Source organism: Paroedura picta, chromosome 18 (assembly GCF_049243985.1).
Source record: "Paroedura picta isolate Pp20150507F chromosome 18, Ppicta_v3.0, whole genome shotgun sequence".
Lineage (NCBI taxonomy): Eukaryota > Metazoa > Chordata > Lepidosauria > Squamata > Gekkonidae > Paroedura > Paroedura picta.
This window is the reverse complement of record NC_135386.1, coordinates 17,513,010-17,534,080: the sequence shown is the minus strand read 5'-3', so window position 1 is coordinate 17,534,080 and position 21,071 is coordinate 17,513,010. Positions and strand designations below refer to the sequence as shown.

The following is a 21,071-nucleotide window of genomic DNA, read 5'->3' as shown; positions in this document are numbered from 1 at the left end:
TGGACCATTTTTCCCCTTTAAGAATTTAGTTTCAAACATCTTCGTGAGAAAGAAATTGAGAAATGTGGCAGTCAGCCAGTGTTTAGTTTACAAGAAGCTTTTAAAATGTCACCACAGACAGTGGCTCTCTTGCTGTAAGGCAGAAATTGAGAGGAAAAGAGGTTTCCTCCTTCATTGCCCTCCCAGAAAACACTTCACCCAATGATCCTGTGCCAGATGCAGAGCTTCAGTTAATAAGGCGCCAACCCTGGTTGATGAATGCAGGATGGCCAGATCCTCTAACTCCAGAAAGGACCCTGCACATTGTTCTTATAATCCACCAGTCCAAACTCAGCATCGAAACACGCACCTACAAGAGACAATGGCCTTCGTCCATTTTGGGCTCTTCCCCACCAGAATGGCATTTCTGTTTGTGGAAAGAGATGTGCTTTCACCCCCATTCTCCAACTTCCAGGATCGAAATTGTGGGGGACTGCTGAAAGTGTGGGGAGGAAGCAGTAAAACCCCAGCCTGTGAAACCTGTAGATGGCTGGATACCCACCACTGTATTTCCTTGGGGGGGGGGGTATGAGATTTGAGAGAGGTGGCTTTTAGTGGGAGGCTCTGTTCTATCTGACAGAAAATAAATCAAGCGAGGGACTCTTTCTTCTAGTTTCAATGGGAATTTCCTAAAAAGAGATAGATTTAATAACCAATTCCCCCTTTTCACATTCTTTCCTCTATATGTCATGCATTTCTTAAAAGTTATTCCCCAAGCCCCAGGTTTTAGCAGCTGCCTTCTATTGTTTTCTCATTCCAGATCTCTAGCTGGGCTCAGGGGTACATGGAAAATGTTACTCAGCAGGCACATTTCCTAAACAATTATTATAGCTAAAAAGGGAGGCCAGGCTGGGATTCCAGAAGGACCGGACAACCACGCAGAAAAATCTTAAACCAGGGCCGGATTAATCTTTAATTAAAAATTCCCCACATCCCCAAACTTTGTGGCTCCAATGGTCACTTAGTATCGCCTTTAAGCAAGCCATCTGCTTCTCAGCTTCAGCAATGGGAGATAATACAGGCCTGCCTTACAGGGCTGGTTGGAAGGATGAAAAGGAGATTGTGCACGAGCGCTTCTTTGTGTTTGATACAACCCTACAGAGTAGAACCTAGAATAGAAATCTGGATCCCTTCCATAGTCCAGTCTATAAAATTCCTGATGGCCACTGTTTTATTAAACAACAGTGGACATTTTTTGCACGTGTGGACAAATTTCCAATAGTGCATTTGTTATCCAAGAAAAGTTGGTCTTTAAAGCAAAGAAAGAAATGGAGGATCTGCGACGATCCCAAGGTCACCGAGCAAGTGGTATGTGGAAGAGCGAGGGAATCAGACCCGGCTTGCCACATTAGAAGCCGCTGCTCTTAACCACTACCCTAAGCTGGCTCTCCGTCAGCTGTGACATGACAACATTCAGCTGAATCTCACCAGATCTCAGAAGGTAAGCAGGGTTGGCCCATGGTTAGTACTTGGATGGGAACGTCAAGGACGTCCTGGGTCGCTATGTAGAGGCAGGCAACAGTAACCCCCTGGGTCAGTCTCTTGCCCTGGAAACCCTGCAGGGTTACCATCAGCCTGCTGTGACTTGCTGGCACTTTCTGCCAACTTTCTTGCACACCGGTGGAGCTACGGGAGAAGCTACATCCACACAGGACATCCTGCACAGACATCTGTGGCTTGATCTGATGCCCTTCGTAGCTTGGTTTCCCAAGTTCTCTCTAGAAATGGTGTTCTCTTCACATTTTGTTCCTGCTGTAGCTAGAACTCGGTGGTCCTTTGGCCCCTTCGGGACTAATCTGGAACGGGCGTTCTTTGACATCTGTCAGTGCATTCTAGGATGTCACTTGGATGAAGTGCTGTTTGGTTTTCCACTGGGGTGTCTCTTAGCCTTGTTGTAAAGGTTCAAGCCACTGTCTCCCTGTGCTGCAGGATTCTTGCTTCTCCCTGTCGGTGGTTTGTGTATATAGCTGAAGGTTAAGGTCTTTATCCCTCCTGCGAAATCAGATGTTTTCACAAATAAATGCGGGCCTTGATCCTTTCCTGTTCATTACAGGCTTCGTGGAATGAGGCGCGGACTAATCAGAGCCATCTGGTGCCGTGGGTGGGCTCCTGGCACGACTTTTTGTTGCTGAATCCACATTCCGAATTGTCTGAACAGGCCTTCCATGTGCTGGAGATGTGCTATTAGAATAATTAGGGGGGAAAATATGTATTATTTATTAATCAAGGCATTGCGTGTGTATCATATAAAGCCAGTTAATCGTAACAGTGAATACAAAACAGACCCAGTTCTCTGTGTTTTCCTGCATGAGCAACTGTGTGTGAAATCATAACTCCATTAGGGCTTGGGATGTATCAGAGCTAACCCATTTCTAACAGGATTCAGGGACTGGTCAATTCACTTGTCTTTTTTGGAGAAATCAGATCACACATCACAAGGGCCCTGGTGTTATTGGGCTTCATGCGTAAACTGTAAACCCAATCCACCAGGAATTTATTGTGTTCTCAAGAATGGCTTTCACAGAAGAGACAAGGTCAGTCATGTATGGTACCTTCAAGGTCTTATTGTCCAAACAGGTAGAGTGGTTGACCTGTGACCTCCACTCACCCAACACAGATGACAGTAACCAGTCAGGGGCCGGCATGAATAATTCTGGATTCAGGAGAAAGAAAAATGGTTTCCAGGACAGAACCAAGAGCAGGACAGCCAACTCCAGATGGGGAAATTCTCAATGATTTGGGGATGTAGCCCGGGGAGGGCAGACTTCAAAAGGGTATAATGCCACTCAGTTGACCTTCCAAAGCATTCTCCGTTGTAATTCCAGGAGATCTCCACCTGGGGGTTGGTCCAGGGGTGTCTACCAGGAAGCACAGCTAGGACAGCATGAAATGTCCACCTGATCATTCATGAGGTATGTCTGTCCCAGTGTTCCCTCTTCATGGGACCTCTTCATATCTTTTGGGCTTGTCCTGTGTTGTCCTCGAAGCACTTTTTGTGCACTTCTTTTATCAGAATTATTGGCATGAGTGAACTATTTGTTGTTGATTTTTAACATGACAGTGAATTTATATAATTTCTCCAGTAGCAATAAATATGTCTGCGTGTGTGCAAAGGCATCCCCCACCTTGGCTGAGCATGTCCCTCTCCTGTCAAAGGGCAAGAATTATTTATTTGCCTGTCGAAGGCTGAACTCAAAGTCCTCCTTTGTTTTGCTGCCAACATAGGCTTAAAGAAGCCTGGGGCTTGTGAGCTCACTTCCTGACTCAGAGTTGATTGGCTGATTGGCTGAGCTCACTTCCTGACTCAGTGTTGATTGGCTGAGCTCACTTCCTGACTCAATGTTGATTGGCTGAGCTCATTTCCTGACTCAGTGTTGATTGGTTGAGCTCAGTTTCTGGCTCGATGTTGGTTGGCTGAGCTCACACAATCAATCAGTGTTGATTGGCTGAGCCATTTTGTACTTGGCTCCTCCCCTTCCCAAGGCAGCCATTTTGTACATGACTCCTCCCCTTCCCATGGCAGCCATATTGTACTTGGCTCCTCCCCTTTCCTAAGGCAGCCATTTTGTATTTTGCTCCTCCCCTTCAAAAATCAGCCATTTTGTACTTAGTTCCTCACTTTCATGTGAGCCATTTTGTACTTGGCTCCTCCCCTGGGGCTTGTGTCCTCACTTTCTGAATCTGTGTTGATTGGCTGAGCTCACTTCCGTACTCAATGTTGATTGGCTGAGCTGATTTCCTGACTCAGTATTGATTGGTTGAGTTCACTTCCTGACTCAGTGTTGATTGGTTGAGCTCACTTCCTGACTCAGTGTTGATTGGCTGTGCTCACTTCCTGACTCAGTGTTGATTGGCTGATCTTGCTTCCGGATTCAGTGTTGATTGGCTGATCTCACTTCCTGACTCATTGTTGATTGGCTGGGGCTTGTGGGTTCACTTTCTGACTCAGTAATGATTGGCTGAGCTTCCTTCCTAGCTCAGTGATTGGTGGGCTCCCACTTGAGGAGAAATCTCTGTTGTGTTCTCAGTCTTGTCCTGAATGCAATGGATATTCTCGGGTCTGTCCCCTCACACCTGCTGTTTCCTCCCCAGCACCCTCAGCAGGTTTTTGCCATTAAAAAAAATGTTAGTAGTCCTATTGCTATCGTAATAGATCTACTAACAATTTAACAATCCTGGCAACCCCCCCTACAGGTGGCTGGGTTTGGGAAGGTGGGCAAGGGGTGTCAGAAGCCAACAGTGTGCTATGGAAATCTTTGCCTTCTTGTCCACTCTGCAGTCCAACCCACTTAAAGTTTGTACTAAAGCCATTTTTGGAAACTAAACAGCACAGCTGGGGAGATCCTGGGCAGCGAACGATAACACATCCACTGCAGGGGGGTTGTGGGGGTGGGTATGCTTGACGCAACCAAAGACTGCCAGACTGACATTAAAAAAGAAATGGATTTTTCCAGGGTGGGTTGGGGGTGGGGTATTTTTGGTGTATTCAAATGGCTTGCTGCTGACTTAGGGAAACCCTGCAGGGATCGCCAAGCTGTGGCACTCCAGGTGCCAATGGACTACACTACAGAACTGTTGTCCGTGGATGTTATCTTTGTAGATCTGCCAAGGAGGCAGGATAGTAGCTCACAATGTAATTGACCAATGTGTGGCTAGACTCCATCTGTGGGATCCAGTCAATTTCAACTGAAACTGACCAATCACAATAATTGACAGGAAGATCCATTGTTGGCTTGTGCATATCAGTTGGGGGTTTTCTGGGGTTGGCTGGTTCAGCTTCAGTTCTTCTTGTAACACGTTGGGGTCTTAAGAGCTCAAATAGCTCCGGGTGTCTGTATCCACCTTTGAATCTATGGAACAGCCCTGCACATCCTTAGTGGTGTCCAGGGATGACTCTGCTGAGCTTTCAAGAGCTAACAAGAGCAGGCTAGCCTGGCCTATCCAGGTGAAGGCCAGTATTTACCTAGAACCCAAGAAAAACCTGAGGGGCAAGAAATGCTCCCACCATTAGAAGCAATGCGCTCTGCCTGCCCCAGCCATAAATATTATCTAGGCAACTGCCTGTGAAATGGAAAGGGAAGGGAGACTGTCTACAGAAGAGCTACTGCCTGCATTTTGAGGTTTGTCTGTTTTTTCCCAGTGCATGCCAAAACTGGGACGCCAATCTAAGTTAGTCATGGTGCCTAGAGGGCAGTGTTTCACTCAGATTAACAAAGGTGGAACACAGCAGAAGGACAGCTAAATTACTGTAATTAAAAAGGAAAATAAGCATGAAAAACAAATGTACACTATTAAAAAAAATACGGGGGGGATTAATCATACCTTACTCACCATGGAAGTTACTAAAATGAGGATCCTTGGGAACTACAGTTTTACTTCCAGACGGCATTGATCTATTTTTTCCCTCAAATATATTTTCAAATATATTGTCCTTCATATGGGATGGGAAAAAACCACAGAGGTTATTTCCAACTACACTTAAGCCACCCCACAATGCAGAGAGAGGCTCAGATGCCACGTTCAGTTGTTATGAAATTGCTAAGTGCTTTCGGATGGGTCTGTCCCCGTGGCCTTAAATGACACCCGCGGGCTTGTGACAAAGGAATAGTAACAGTCCTCAATGAACTCTAATGTTCTCCTGTTGGCTATGTTAACTGTCAAAGCCTGGGAAACAGACGGTTGGAATTTGGCAACAAGGGCTAGATGAGGGAGAGCCAAGTGAAGGGAAATGCAAAGGAGATCTGATTAGAGTTACCCACTCTAGGGTAGGGCTGCCAGTTCTGGGTTGAGAAATTCTTGGAGATCTCGGAAGGACAGGGTTTGGGGAGAGCGGGTCACAGCAGGCAATAATAGAGTCCACCCCATAAGGCAGCCATATTATTCTGGAGAATTGTTCTGCATAGTCTGGAGAACATCAGAACTAACCTGGATGTTGGCTACCTCAAGGTTACGGTCTGGAGTTCGGCCAGGATTACAACGGCTCCTACGCAAAATAGGAAAAGCAGCTTCGGAAGGCAGCTTCTATGGTATCCTGTACAGTCTAGAACAGGGCAGGCGAAACTGTGGCCCTCCAGATGTCCCCAGGGGCTCATGGTAATTGTAGTCCATGGACACCTGGAGGGCCACAGTTTTGCCACCCCTGGTCTAGAAGAAACAGAACCCCTGATGGCATCATATATCACATCCCAAATGATTTCCCTTCTTTCTTCCCAAACTCTGCTTCCCAAATCTCCAGGGATTTTTCAAACTGGAGTTGGCAATTATAAATCAGATTTAGGATAGCAGATCTGCTGTTGGTGCATGTACCGGCAAGTTTGCTCTACGAGTATATCTGTAGATAAAACACAAACCATATATGTCATGATGCGTTGGCGTCAAATGTACCTCACAGTTAGGATTATTCTTGATAACTCTCTTTTCTGAAATCGGAGGTTGTCCTCAGGAAATGAGATACCACCTCTGTTCCCTCGCCGAAGAAACAAAACCGATCCTCCAGATGACAAATGCAGAAACATCCCAAATAGCAAAACTATGGAAAATAAGAAAACCCTCTTAAATACATTAATACCATTGAAGATGACTTAAGATTTGTGATGTTTTTCTTTTGCTAATTTGTTGTTAAACCGCCGAGTATATCAAAATGCATATGATAAAGCTACTGCCTATTTTAAACGGAGACAAAACAATTAAAATCTCCATTAGCTGTCTGGCCATTCGAGGAACAACTGTTCCGCTGCCCAGCATACAAAACAGGGGTTTGGGGTGGGGCTATACAACCATAAACTGAAAACAGCAAGAAGATTTTGGGCCAAGCCATTCTGTGTGGTGTATTTCAAACTCCAGTGAGGTCAAGCATTTGGGATCCTCTGAGCCCCCTTCATTAATTCCCTTTAAATCAATGCAAGCTTCTCCACTGATTTATTTGTCCTATTGTATGGGGAAAGAATTGGCAGAAGGATTTTCTTTTCTTTTGCTTTATTGCAATTTTAGAGGCTTTAGCGAGTGCCTGCTGTTGCCCCCTTTCCCATATTCATTTCCCTTTTTCATAATTTATAAGCAATATGGTTCCCTGGAGTCAGAAATTTCTTTCCTGGACTTGCTTTGGAAGCAAAGAAGAAAGGCCAACAGCCTTGCTCATTCCCGAAGTTCAACTTAAATATGCCATTTCTCTGGTTCTTCTTAGGTTTAATCAATCCCCATCAGACACTGTTTCTCTAAGTACAAGGGGATCGATGCTAGATTTCCTAATGAGCAAACCAAAAACCTATTTTGGCTTTGAGGCCCGACTTTCAGTTGGAATGCACCATGCCAAAAACTCCATTTTGGTCTATAACCTTTAAGTGGATGGAGTGATATGTCACTGGAAATCAGAATTCTTTTGTTGGTTACAAGCACATTTTCCCTTCCATCTGGGATAGATATATTTTATCTAGGATTTCCCTTCCATCTGGGATAGATATATTTTAAAAGTTGTTAACCTTATGCACAGGCTTATATATACCACTTTTCACTACCCGAAGGAGTCTCAAAGCAGCTTCCAATCGCCTTCCCTTCCTCCTCCAACAGACACCCTGTGAGGTAGATGAGGCCAAGAGAGCTCTGACAGGAATGCTCTGTGAGAACAGCACTATCAGGACTGTGGCTGGCTGAAGGTCACCCAGCTGGCTGCATTAACGCCAACTCCCCCAAAATACATAATTAAAACAATTTAAACCAGAGCAACAATAAACATAAAAACAAGCATTACAATATGGGGCAGAAGGATCATTGATGGAACGCCAGACGAAACAAGGAAATCTTCCACCACTAGTGGAAGATGGCAGCATAAAGGGACAGATGAGGAAAGAGTTCCAAATTTTGGTGACATGACCAAGAAGACCCTCTTCTAGGTTGTCACCCACCTAATGCCAGGTGGGACACCCTCCCTGCTCCCTAACCTGATTACAATTATATAAACTTCCCTTTTTGTTTGTTTATGTCTTGCCCACTCACTTCCTAAAAGTGAAGCGCACATCCAGTGCTCATTAGGTGTAGTGCTTAGAACGCTGGACTAAATTCTGAGAGAGCTGCGTTCAAATCCTCGCTCTCCCGTGAAACTTGCTGGATGACTTTGGGATTGTCATTTCCCCAACCTCACCCGCTGCAGAGTTATGAGGCTAAAATCAAGGATGGAGCTCCTTCAAGGAAGGGTGGGGCAAAAGGGACCTCAACTGGGTGCTGGGCTGGCAAATCAGTGCGTAGCCCAGGATGTGGTACATTGTGGGTTTTTTTTAGTAGTGAGCGATCTGAATACTCGAAATGAGCATGTGCACAAGAGCTCACACTGGGCATTACACTTGGTGGGTCTTAAAAGTCACCAATGGACCCAAACGCTGCTTTATATTTAGAAGGTTGCCAGACCCAGGTTGAGCAGTTTTGGGGATGCAGCCTGGGGGAGGCCAGACGCCTCCCCAGTGGGGCACAATGCCCTGGAGACCCCCCCCCCCCAAAGCACCCATTTCCTCCGGGGAAACTGATCTCTGCCGCTTGGAAGTGGCATCCCTGACCCTCAGTGGGGCACCGTGCCCCCCTCTCCTTATTTTACTTAATGTTTAAATACGCATACAATATACATATTAATATACATATAATATATTATATACTGTTTAAATATTTAATATTTGTTAACTTCTTCAGAGGAATTGATCTGGAATTGGGGACCCCCCCCCCGGGGGCTGGCACCCCTTCCCCTCAGAGGGGCACCATGCCCTGAAGCCCCCCCCCTCCAGAGCACCCATTTTCTTCGGGGGAATTGATCTGTCATATTGGGGGGGGTGCCCAGGCCCCCCCCAGGCCGCCCCCTTCCCCTCAGCGGGGCGCAGAGCCCCAGAGCCCCCTCCTCAGCCACCCCTTCCTCCCGAGGGACCCCTTCCGCCCCCTTTCCCTCACAACCACCCCGCGAGGTAGGCCGGGCGCCGTCTCTGTGAGGGAGCCCCCCCTCCCCTCCCCTCCCCCCCCCGCGGAGCCCCGCCCGGCGAAGGGCGCGCAAGATGGCGGCGGCGGCTGAGGAGGCGGCGGCGGGCGGGGGGCGGTCCGGGGCGCCTCTTCCTCCTCCTCCGCCTCCGCTTGTGCCGCCTCCGTGATCCCGCCGCAGGTGAGCGCCTCCTCCTCCTCCTCGTGCCGCCCGCGCCGTGGGGATGCGCGAGACGCGTGTCGGGCGGCCCTGCGCGCGCCTTGGGGGGGGTCGGATTCTGCGCCGCCTTTGAAGTCCGTCCGGACACGCGTCCGGGGCCCGCCGGCCACGTGGGGATGCGCGGAGGGGGGAACACGCGTCACTGGCGCCTGCTGGGCTGGGGTGGCGGTGCCGGGGTCCCATGCCGGGGGTCCTGTGGGTCTGGCTGCAGCAGGGGAGGGGGGGGCGTGAGAACCCAGACTGGGGGCACCGGGGAGAGTTGGGGGCTCCCGGCTGCTCACTTATTTGGAGGCTCACCTATTTGGATAGGGCGGGAACGGGAGTCCGTGGGTCCTTAGAGCCCAGTCTGTAGGGGGGCGAAGGCGGCGCCTTCCCTGGAGAAGGACCAGGATGGGGGTCCTGCTCATCTGGAGGGGAGCACCTGGGAGGCGGACCACATTTCGGGCCGGGGAGGGCAGCTCAGGCTCCCGGCTGCTCATTTCTTAGGATGCAGCTAGGATGGGAGTATGTCCATCAGTGACTCGCAAGGTTGATGGCGTTGCAGTCTGTCCGGCTCAGTGCACGGCCTTCCACGGGGTGAGCAGCGGTGCCGGTCCGTCCAGCGGCGGAAAAGAGCCAGAGTCCGGGGGCATCCTCAAGACGGACACAATTTGGGGACAGGTAGAAACTTTCAGGAGTCGCAGCACACTTCTTGGGACGCAGCCAGAACGCGAATCCGTCAGTCCTTCGATCACCATCTGTACGGCCAAACGCAGGTCCTTCCAGGGAGAGAGGTCCAGATGCAGCCGTGGAAAAGAGCAAGAATCCAGGAGCACCTGGGAGGCTAACCAGAATTGCGGCTGGGGAGGAGCATTTGTGGGTCGCACCGTCCCAAAAAGGCCCGGTTCAGGGGGATGTTTGAATGTAGGACATCGGCCCCGATGCTGCCTGGCTTGGTCCCCATCAGGATCGGGCATGTGGGTGATGGGTCTTTGCTTGCAGAGTTCGCAGAGTCAGGCCGCTCTCCTCTGGGGGCTTTGTAACTTGCAAACCTTGTTGTGTCGCCTGCTTTGCCCGTCACACGGATGCCTGTCTCCTGTGGGCAAGTTGGCAGAGCCCCCGGCAGCTAGCGTGGTGGCGTCATTATTTGTCATTTTGCACCCGTTCAAAAGCACTTAATGTACATTAAGTGCAATCTTGACAGCTACCCTGTAAGGTAACTTACCTCAAGATGGTGCAAGGACAGGGCAGTGTATAGTGTGTGTGTGTGTGTGTGTGTGAAGATCACTTGGCAACTTCAGACGTGTGAAGTAGGTTTGCTTTTTTAACATCTGCCGGTGGGAAGTGCCTTCACGGGAACAGATGTTCGGAGGTTTTCTGCTTGCCTCTGTGCAGCAACCTCGGATTTCCTCGGCCGCCTCTTCTGCGCGTGTCCATCAGAATCGATCCCACTTCACGTCTGAGATCCGACCAACCCAGGCCAGCCTGCACCAGCCAGGTCAGTTTAACATTTGGGATTCCTTAACTCGATGCTTCGGCATGTGGGAAGGGAGCAGCGTTCCTAGGATCAGCCAGCGCCCACAGTTCAGGCACTGAAGCGAAATATTTTTTTGCATTATTTGAGGCATGTGTGTACTAGGACATGCAGGGGGAAATTTAGGACAGATCCCGAGCCATCGGGGAGCAAGCGTCAGTGTGTTTCAAAGGGCTATATTATGAAATGTATTCGAGTTGCAGGCTATTTTTAGGAGTGCTGTGGGGGTGCTGTTTGAGAACGATGACGCTGGAGTGTGATGTTTGCGGTGGTCTCCTGACTCGATGCAGAGATCATGGTGGTGCGTTTGTGCGTGTCTGTCTGTGGGGGAAATACCCGGGCACTGGGACAATGTGCTCTCGCAGTCCGTGTTTCGTGGTCCTAGAGCACCCTATTAACGGCAAATGTTGAGGGAGATAATGGGCACCAGCCAGATGGGATTTAGACCGGTATCGGGGCAGTTTAGGGGTCTCCGGAAAGCTGAAGATTAAATCTTTGGCTGTCCGCTTTCAAAACAGCCTATTTGCTCTTTGCAGGGGGCATGTCGGAGATTTTATGCTACTTGTGTGGACAGGTTATGCTGCCGTCTAAATGTAAGGCGCTCGCTTCAGAAAGAGATGTGTATTATTTAAGGAATGTGTGTGCTTTTGCGGTGTGATGTTTATCTTCCTTTTCTCTCTCCGTGTGGCCATAACTTTCCATTAGAAATGTGATGTTTGTTCTGGAAGGGAAAGCCTTTGATAAAAAGCTAACTTTTAAATGGATGGCCAGAAGCATGTTCCGCACTCACTCCTCTTCTGTTACTGGAAACGGTGTTTACGTCCTTTTTGAGGCAGTCGCAGACTGGAGAGGTGGAGACAAACCTTCAGATTCAGATTGCATTTATTTTAAAGCTTGCTTTCTTATTACTCCCCCCCCACTAAAAAAAAAAGAGATGTATATTATCCCCAAGGCCTGACATATAAGGGAGAAGAGAGGCACTGATTGCCAATGACTGTAAAACATGTGTGGGCATTGATTTTGAACCACACTCTGCGGACCCTGCCGTATCCCAGCCAGGCAGCTGAGAAGAAAGAAAGGCGCTGATTTGTGTCCAGCAAACCTGTGAATTCAGCTGAGTTCAGAGTCTGTGAAAATGGCCATAGGGGCACATGGGTGCTGCCGGACTGCATGAATGTACAACACATTTCAGAGCCTCAGGCAGAGAGCATAAGTAGCACTGGCCTTCCGCTAATTGGGGGGGGGGAATTGCGATATTGTTACCCGCCACGAGCCGCAAGGGAGTGGCGGGCTATAAATCTAATAATAATAATAATAATAATAATTACCAATGGGCACAATCCCCAAGGAAGCCATGCGAGGACGTGAAGAGGAGCGACATCGCTTGGCCCATCCCTCGGAGTTACCCATTGTGGGGTGGTGGTTAAAGAGCGCGGAGTCCCCAATCCTCCTCCACATGCAGCCAGCGGATGTCCTTGGCCTAGTTACAGTCCCTTTAGAGCTGTTCTCCCAGAACAGTTCTCCCAGAGCTCCCTCAGCCCCACCTCCTTCGCAGGGTGGCTGTTGTGAGGAACGGAAGGGAAAAGTGTTCATGAGCCGTAGTGAGAAGCAGGGTATAAAAAACAGCTCTTCTGAATCTTCCTCTGCCATCCTTAATGGCTCTCAAGTGGGGGCAGTCGCCCTGCATGCTGGCCTCTGCTGACCCTCCTGTCCCCCCCCCTCTTTTGTATTTTTGCTGTGAATTCAGCCACCATGCAGGCTCCAGAGGCAGTGAGGCTCCTGTGCCACCACGTCTGTAATAACTAGAAAAGTCAGCAGGCCAGATACTAATAACACTTAATGGCTTGTTAATTACGCTGCTGGCCCCGGGCCCTGCTAATCTCATGTTCTATTTAAAGCATGCTCCGATGTCTCTGTGACCTCCTGTCTCCCAGTATACGAATTCTGTAACTGGGGCTTCATATTTGCTCTTGAAACTGTTTGAATTACTGGTAAGGAAAGTTCTACGATAGAAGCCTTTTTTCGGCTCTGGTGAAAAGAGCGTTGACTCAAACCCGAACGTTTATACCCCCAAAATCTTGTGATTCTCTAGGAGCAACTGGGTTTTGACTGATATAAACACAGAAGTGTATATAACACAGCACCAGTGTTGCATTTCTGGTTTAAAAATACCTGGTCGGTCAAGAGCCAGAAGCGTAAGAATGGAAAAACTTTGGTCCCAGCGATGGTCAAACGTGTTGATTATAAACTGTGACACTCTGTGTTTACATAAAGGAGACACTTTGGACCATTTCACAGAGAATACACAGGGTTTCCCAGTACCCAGGGGAAGAATAAGGAACATTTGGTGGTTGAGAATTCTGCCTGGCCTACAACAACCAATACAACTAAACTGCAAGACTAGAACCAGCCACAACAGATTAAAGATTTTAACCCCCTGTTGAAAATGGACATTTAAAAAATGTACAGCTGTCTTTATATTGACCTCTGGGGAGCTCTAGGAGAACTGTGATAGAAGCCTTTTTCGTCTCTGGTGGAAGGAATGTTGACTCTCGAACGCTTATACCCCCTCAACTCTTGTTGGTCTCTAACCAACAACCTTGCAACCAGCTGGGTGACCTTGGGCTTGCCAGAGCACTGATAAAGCTGTTCTGACCAAGCAGTGATATCAGGGCTCTCTCAGCCTCACCCACCTCACAGGGTGTCTGTTGTGGGGAGAGGAAAGGGAAGGCGACTCTAAGCCGCTTTGAGACTCCTTCGGGTATTGAAAAGCGGCATATAAGAACCAACTCTTCTTCTTTCCAAATGTCCAAGTAGTGATACGGGGCCCCCTGAGAGACAACTCTGTGATGTTTGACTATATGGAGATCTAAGAAGCCACATAGAAATTTGAGGTCATTAAGGAAGAAGGTCGGGGAGGATTCTTACCGACGAGTAACGAAAAGGCCCTTCTCCATTTTAGACAGAGATAATTAGATGATTGTTTCTGACGTTTCTCTCCATCTGTAGCGATTTTTACATAGATTGCAAACTTCTTCTCCCCCTTTTACTATTAAGTACTGAAAGCATCAACTCTGCCGACAAAATTGTAGCATCGGACGGGTTCTTTATTTCCCCTGATGCAGACTCTCACAATTTTAAGCAAACTGAACTTATTACGTTCAAAAGCTTTTGAGGTTTTGGCAGCCCAGCACTCTGCGTCCAGCAGGATTCTGTAATGTCTGATTGTGGCAGATTTATTTACATCTCCTCGTCTGAACCTCTGGGAACAGCCACAAAAGCCCTGCAGTTTACCTTGGGTCACAGAGTGAAGAACGGTGTGCTCTTGAAACAAGTTTTAACAACTTGTATCGTTGATCCAGCCTCCAGTGGCCACTTGGACATCCTCACCAGGACCTTTACACTTTTTTAAAAACTCGTGGTGGAAACCCCTTCAATATAGGACCACTGTTGGTTATAGGATGTGTTCTTATGTTTGCAGACATCGAGCACATCCTAAGAACCCTAAAATCAACAGCGTTTCATTCTGGATAGAAGCTTTCGTGTGTGGACACACTTCATTAGACTCAACTTATTATCTGTCTGTGCTCATTTGCTGCCATTCCCAGGTCTTGCCCAATGAGTTACTCCAATCTTAGCTGGACTTATTGCTCACTTAGTTATGCATCTTGACGCTTGACTGGCCCTTCCCGACAACAAACCACCTTCTCTCTACCTGTACGTAATGGCCAAGGGAGCCTTGTTTCAGCGTGTGCACGCCCCTGAAAGCTGATGCCCAGAATTTAACTTGGTTGTCCTTAAAGGTGCCCCTGGACTCAAACTTGACTCTATGCATTAGGAATCTTAGCAGACTTGCTTAGGGTGAGCTGAAAAATCTCCTCTCAACTCCTTGCTTTTCATTGGTCTTTCCTTCCCGTGAATCTGTGGCAACCTTTTTCTCCTTTGGCGCATGAACACCCAGATTTGAGCAGGTTGAACTGTCGTCATCTCTCTCCTCAGAGAGCCCGGGGAACTGTCGGTCTGTGAAATATTTCGGGCACCTCTAACTAAGGCATCATGGTATGTCAACAGGACAGAAGCGCTGCAGAAGAGTTCTGATAGTCACGAGGTGGGGGAAGAGCCCAGGAATATAATTCCTGTTCCTTGGGAATCCCCTTTGAGTCTCCTCATTCTGCCACACTTTAAACCTCTCCGTTGCCTCGTGCTTTCTAAATTCAGGAGGGATTTGCGTTATCGTGTCCTAAGCAAATCTTGCAGCTTCCGTGCACTTGCATGGGCTTGCTGTCAAACTAATGCATGCCGATTATTGATAAGAAGGAGAAAGTAGCCATGCAATCTAAATGCTATGACTATGCAAAGCATAGTTCCCTTTTTTCGGTGGGGAGGGGGTTAGTGACGTTCGGGATGTCATGAAAGGGAAGGAAGTTTCCAGTGAAGAGAACAGGATGACATTGGCCAAATCCGTGAATGATGGAGATGTTCTTTGGGTTTGCGTGTGTCTTCTGCCGGTTGCCCCTGAGAAGTATGCCAGGGGTAGTCAAACTGTGGCCCTCCAGATGTCCATGGACTACAATTCCCAGAAGCCCCTGCCAGCATTCGCTGGCAGGGGCTTCTGGGAATTGTAGTCCATGAACATCTGGAGGGCCGCAGTTTGACTACCCCTGGGTTAGTTGATCCCACCAGTGTGAGTTTTGCATGTGCCGAAGAATCCAGGTGAATCTCAGGGAATTCATCGGTTCAGACATACCCAGTAATAAGTTCTGGCAGATACCTTCTTCAGGAGCAAATGTAACTATGAATAACTGCAGAATCAATCAAGAGGAGAATGGAGTGCTGTTTTACAAAAGACTTGGGGGTAACGCTCAGCGGAACCGACAAAAGGGTGAACTAGCACCAGGCAACGTATTCGTGCCTTGAGAATATCATTCCAACATTCAGATAAGTTTTTTTTAAGCGCGAAAGAGCCTTGTAGGTGATTATTCATGTATTTATTGGCTTCATTTATTACCGCCTTTCTCCCCAGCGAGAGCCCAAAGCAGGTTATGTCATTCTTTGCCCCTCCACTTTACCCTCACAACAACCCTGTGAGGTAGGTTAGCCTGAGTGCTTTTGCTTGGCCCGGAGTCACCCAGCAGGCTTCCTTGGCTAAGTTGGGACTCAACCCCTGGGTCTCCCATATCCAAGCGGGATGTAACTGCTACACCGCCCTGGCTGTCTGCCTGAATTCTTTGGTCTCAATGTGTGCGCATGCGTGCATACATTTATAATAATCAGAATATGCACATATTCTGCTAATTCTAGACTGTGACCTTTTGGTTGTAGTTGTTGTACTGCATAATTCTGCAGTGGACAGTGGGAACGGAAACAGTGGTTTGGAAGAGGAAAGGAAGTTGTGAAGGTCCTGAAGGATTTCGTTGTGTGGACCAAAACCTGAGGCGTGGATTGAGACTCTGCAGTTGCTGTGACCGAATTCATCTCACGTTTAAAAATATTGGGGCTGGAAACAGCCATTGGTGTAGACAGAGTCATGCTTTCAGCTGTTTGCCTGGTTGCAGGCAGTTGTGATCATGCTAGCATGTCCCTGTTTTGTGCGCTCCTGTTTCTCGTGCCCCTTCATCTTCTCCGTTGACACCCTGGGTCACAATTTTATCACAAGAGACCGACAAGATAGTTTGATCGCATGCGACAGATAGTAAGATGCATGTGCGCACCAGAGGGAACAAAAAAACGCCGTATCTTATCTGTCTTCGCACATGGGTAGTTCTTATTTGTTTCCTTCCTGGTATTTGCTTAAAATCTTTTTTATTTTTACCTTTCAACTGGTGGACTGTGAGTTTCATTCTAAAACGCTCTTTTTCTTCACTGTCCTCTCTCCCGCCCCTTGGTCCCATAACATCTTCCGTGTGCAGAGTGGGGGGTGAGGGTAGAAATCGGAAGCGTGCGTATGACTAAGCTCTGTTGCATCATTTATGCTCCTAAAGAAGTGGCAGCTTATATAATGCCCAGTGGCACAGGAGAAATGTCAGTGTTACATTTCATGGGCTCAAGATATTTCTGATTGTTAAGGATCGGTTTTCTGCTGGAAGAAGCGTGAACTTGTGATGCAGAAGACAGTGGGTCCTTGCAAAGCTTCTCGTTTTTGAGAAGTGAGACCGTTCACTTCAAAGGTAATTAATTTTCGTGGCAAGAGGGTGAGCTTGTTATCTTCTGGTCTTCTCTGTCAACATGCTGGTTGCTTGTAGCATTCACGAAACTGCTATTCTGAGAAGTCCACCTGATAAAAGCCAAGAGAGAAAAATCTGTCTTGCCGAGAACGGAACCAGGGCAAATTCATCACCGAAAAATGTAACCTTCCTTCGGGGTATTGATGCTGCTGCTTTTAAGCGACACGCCCATGCGCTAATTGGTAGAACGTTGGCCGTCTGCTGACTTATGTTGTTCTCCGTTCCTTGCCAGCTCGAGCTTTCTGGGATGGAAGATGGACGACAAAGGGGCTCGGGTCGCCGACTATTTTGTCGTGGCGGGACTGACCGATACTTCAAAGCCGCTGGAGGAGGAAATCCACTTCAGCGACGCTTGTCATAAACTCGCGAAACCGAAAGAGCCCATCACGGACGTGGCAGTCGTGATCAGATCCCTCGGGGAGGAGGTGCCCCGCGGATACAAATGCATCGACGTCACTCCGTCGGGACTGTCGGCGGATCTCAACAACGGCACCCTCGTGGGTCCACAAATATACCTTTGCTACCGGAGAGGAAGAGAGAAGCCCCCGCTCACGGATCTGGGGTGAGTCATTTTTTGTCGGTGCTAGTTCTTAGTCTTCGAGGAACTAGTGGGTTTCCCCTTTTCTGATTTAAAAAAAAACCCTCATTTGCTCAGTAGTTTCAGGGATGGATTGCCTGGAGAATAGCCCAGCAGGTTCGTTGCAAATGCCAGAAGAAACTGGGTTAATCTAGAGCAGAGGCATGGATCATAGGCAGACCTTGGCAGAATCTGGAGCTTTCTTGGTTTTCAGTCCCTACCTGTATTCATTCATTCATTCATTCATTCATTCATTCATTCATTCATTCATTCATTCATTCATTCATTCATTCATTCATTCATTCATTCATTCATTCATTCATTCATTCATTCATTCATCTCTCACCCCTCCCAGCTTGGGGCGGCTTCCAACATAAAACAGTACAATAAATAGACTATAAGCAATTGTTACAATTGTGTGAAACATTTTAAGACATTTTAAAAGAATCAGACATACAGCTGTACAGGCGAACGCGAACAATCATAGCGTCTTGATTTTTCCAGGGGGGAGTTATATATACCCAGATGGTGTTCAGTTATGCTGTCTGGATGTCCCTTGGCCCCAACCAGGTGCCTGGCGGAAGAGCTCCTGTTTTACAGGCCCTGCAGAACTGGTTTAGTCCTGGCAGGACCCTCGGCTGTTCTGGGAGCACATTCCACCAGGCTGGGGCCAGGACTGAAAAGGTCCTGGCCCTAGTAAAGGCCGGACATACTGCTTTTGGGCCAGAGATCACCAGTTTATTCTTGCTGGACGATCATAGGGTCCTTTGGGGGGCATTGTCAGCCAAGCAGTCCCTCAGGTATGCCGGGCCCTGACCGCATATGGCCTTAAAGGTTAACACCAATACCTTGAAGCGGATTCGGGATTCAACTGGAGTCCAATGCAGCTGTCTCAGGGCAGGCTGGATGTGACGCCTCCTTCTCCTCCTTTCTAATACTTCCTTTGGAGTTGTGGAGTGACATGGTATAGCCTCATCTCGGAAGCTAGACAGGGTCAGTTCTTGGATGGGGGAACCACCAAGGGAGAGCCGGTAGAGGCAGGCGTGGGTGAGATCACCTCTGCTTTCCTCTTGCCTTTGAAAGCCCCCTCGGTCTGCTGAGATCTGACAGCAAGCCCGTCCATAAATACTTAATGCCTGCTTTTGAGATTTGTCTTCCATTTAGGGTTTTGTACGATGGGAAGGAGCGGTTGAAGCCGGGCTGCGAGATCATTCAGTCCACTCCGTACGGCCGCCCCGCCAACATCAGCGGCGGGGCCTCATCGCAAAAAGTATACATTACCTACCGAAGGGCCTCGGAGAACATGACTCCGAATACGCTGGCGGTGACAGATCTATGCATAATAGTCCCCAGCAAGGGAGAAACCCCACCACACACCTTCTGCAAGGTTGACAAGAACCTCAACAACAGTATGGTAAGAGGCCTTCGGGTTCTGGAGAAGATACTTTTCAGGGAATGTGTAATATCTGTAGCCGGATTTGTTGCATTCTCTTGATGGCACCACAGAGCATGTGCTCATCTGTTCGTCTTGCCTCTACGTTCGTGTGGTTCTCGTGGACCGGTTGTCAGCCCCTGTTACCGAGCTTTCTCCTCTGTTCTGTGCTTCATCGTGTAGGGCAGAGGTGGCAAAACTGTGGCTCTCCAGAGGTCCATGGACTACGATTCCCATGAGCCCCTGCTGGGAGAGCCACAGTTGGTCATGTTCACTGTGACTTGATGGCAAAAGCCAGTCAGTTTTCTTGGAGGTCTACCGTCTATGCCAGGGGTAGTCAAACTGCTGGCAGGGGCTCATGGGAATTGTAGTCCATGGACATCTGGAGGGCCACAGTTTGACTACCCCTGGTCTATGCCCAAGGAGCCCCTGCTGTTGTCACCACCAGAATTAGTGCATGCCTTATTTGTTAAACCTGTCTGTTTCCCTTACGTAGCTCCAAGCCATTCGGCTGTGTAACGTTCTTTCTTTGAAGCATTCCTGCTAGACTGATGGTTGCTTGTTTACTGTCTAAGGCGTTCTAGCCCCCAATTGTGCATTCCTTTAATGTTCTAAATAACACCAGGCCACACTGCTAGATGGCAGTTGCTCCGGTCAATGCTCTAGTCTAAATAAAAGGCGGTGGGAGATGATATTCAGTCCGTAGTATAAAAGGTATATTGCTGGTGAGCTCTTTGGATCTGAAACTAGCAGCAGGGGGGTCTCTGGGGGTCTGCAAAGGAAGGACGGAAGGCTCGCCTGCCTCCTGCTCATGATGCAGAAATGGAGCGAGGAACTTTCTTAGACGGGGGAAGGAGACAGATTTGGGTTCCCCCTCTTCCAAAGGGCGGGAGCTTGTAGACCTCCTGCTGTCCACAGTCACCTGGCTTCCTGCTAACGTCAGCGCACCAGCCAGAAGATGTGCAGATTGGTTGCCAGGATGCTGTCGCTCAGCTCTGAGCACTCTAATTAACGGAGCAACATCAAGGAGCTGCAATCATCAGTTAGTTCTGGTATAAAATTGAACTGCTTGTTGCTGTGTTTTCCGACGCAAAGGGCTTCACCAGAGAGACCCCACACTCGGTCCATTCGTAAAAATAATAGTCAATGACAGTTACCAGTCCAATTCCAGAAGCTCAAGTTTTGGACGATGCTCATCTTTCTCCTGTTTTTGTGGGCAGCGGTGGAAACTTTTCCAGACCCTCCTATGTCTTCTGGCTAGAAATCCTTAACAAAGAAATCTCCTTGCTTTCTCCAGGGCACTAGTCTCTGATTAAAGGTGTGAAACTGCTTAAAATGTCAGCTGCAGCCTTGTAGAGGCAATTAATTTATGGGACCTGGCCTTAGGAAGGCTTAGGAAGGCCTTGTGCACGTGCTCCCCTGGTCTGTTTTGTCATACCGATGCATGGCTCTGCTCCTGAGTGATTGTGGTCTGGGAGACTTCTCCAAAAAGCAAAACCGGCAGTGAATCATGTGTGTGTCAGAGATCAGAGGGGAATCGTAGCAAGAGAAGAAGCCCAGCTTGCATGATAAAGGGCAGATCATGGTTCAGTTGACTTATAACAGGGGTAGTCAAACTGCGGCCCTCCAGATGTCTGTGGACTACAATTCCCAGGAGCCCCTGCCAGCGAATGCTGGCAGGGGCTCCTGGGAATTGTAGTCCACGGACATCTGGAGGGCCGCAGTTTGACTACCCCTGACTTATAATCTTACAAACACAAACTGGGTGCCTTCAGGGCGAAATAATAAACAGAACAATCAAAACTACACATCCTCTAGCATTTATCTAGGTTTTTGACCCTCTGTGTACAAGATTGTTATAACAGATTCGTAGAATCATATATCTTCATCAAGCTCATCCTGTTTTCAGGTATCCAGATTTGTAATGCATGGATTTTATTCAGGTGGGTCGCCGTGTTGCTCTCAAGCAGCAGAACTAAATTTGTGATGCCAGAAGCTGTTTTTCCTAGGTGGTGGTTTTCCCTTAATAAATATAAACATACCCTTTAGTCTTCCAAAAAAGTGTTTCTTTAGTGTTCACGTTCAGGAATATGTTGTCTGCGTTTGATAGAGCA

General features: G+C 48.2%; 1 protein-coding gene and 1 long non-coding RNA gene across 10 annotated transcripts in view; one reads left to right on the top strand and one right to left on the bottom strand.

Annotated features, from left to right (window-relative positions):
* DENND4A (DENN domain containing 4A) overlaps positions 1-21,071 on the top strand; it is a 60,451-nt gene that overhangs the window by 2,493 nt on the left and 36,887 nt on the right. For 4 of the 7 annotated variants that reach the window (XR_013227443.1, XM_077318039.1, XM_077318040.1 and 1 more), the window contains exons 3-5: positions 2,865-2,951; positions 17,181-17,510; positions 18,690-18,939. Coding sequence is in view for 6 of the 7 variants with exons in the window: in XM_077318039.1 (XP_077174154.1) it covers positions 2,947-2,951; positions 17,181-17,510; positions 18,690-18,939 (585 nt within the window). In the remaining variant the exon portion in view is untranslated. Of the gene's footprint in view, positions 1-2,864; positions 2,952-9,048; positions 9,173-10,535; positions 10,689-16,738; positions 16,892-17,180; positions 17,511-18,689; positions 18,940-21,071 lie in introns of those variants that run through there. The other 3 variants (XM_077318041.1, XM_077318042.1, XM_077318043.1) reach the window with 3 other exon arrangements.
* On the bottom strand, positions 792-8,826 carry LOC143827944 (uncharacterized). 3 transcript variants are annotated; one of them, XR_013227447.1, is made up of 3 exons: positions 6,390-8,826; positions 5,362-5,470; positions 792-2,220 (listed from the first exon to the last, which is right to left on the bottom strand). It is a non-coding gene; the product is annotated as an uncharacterized LOC143827944 (long non-coding RNA). The 3 variants fall into 3 exon arrangements; XR_013227445.1 differs by having other exon boundaries at positions 6,424-8,826; XR_013227446.1 differs by having other exon boundaries at positions 5,371-5,470; positions 6,424-8,826.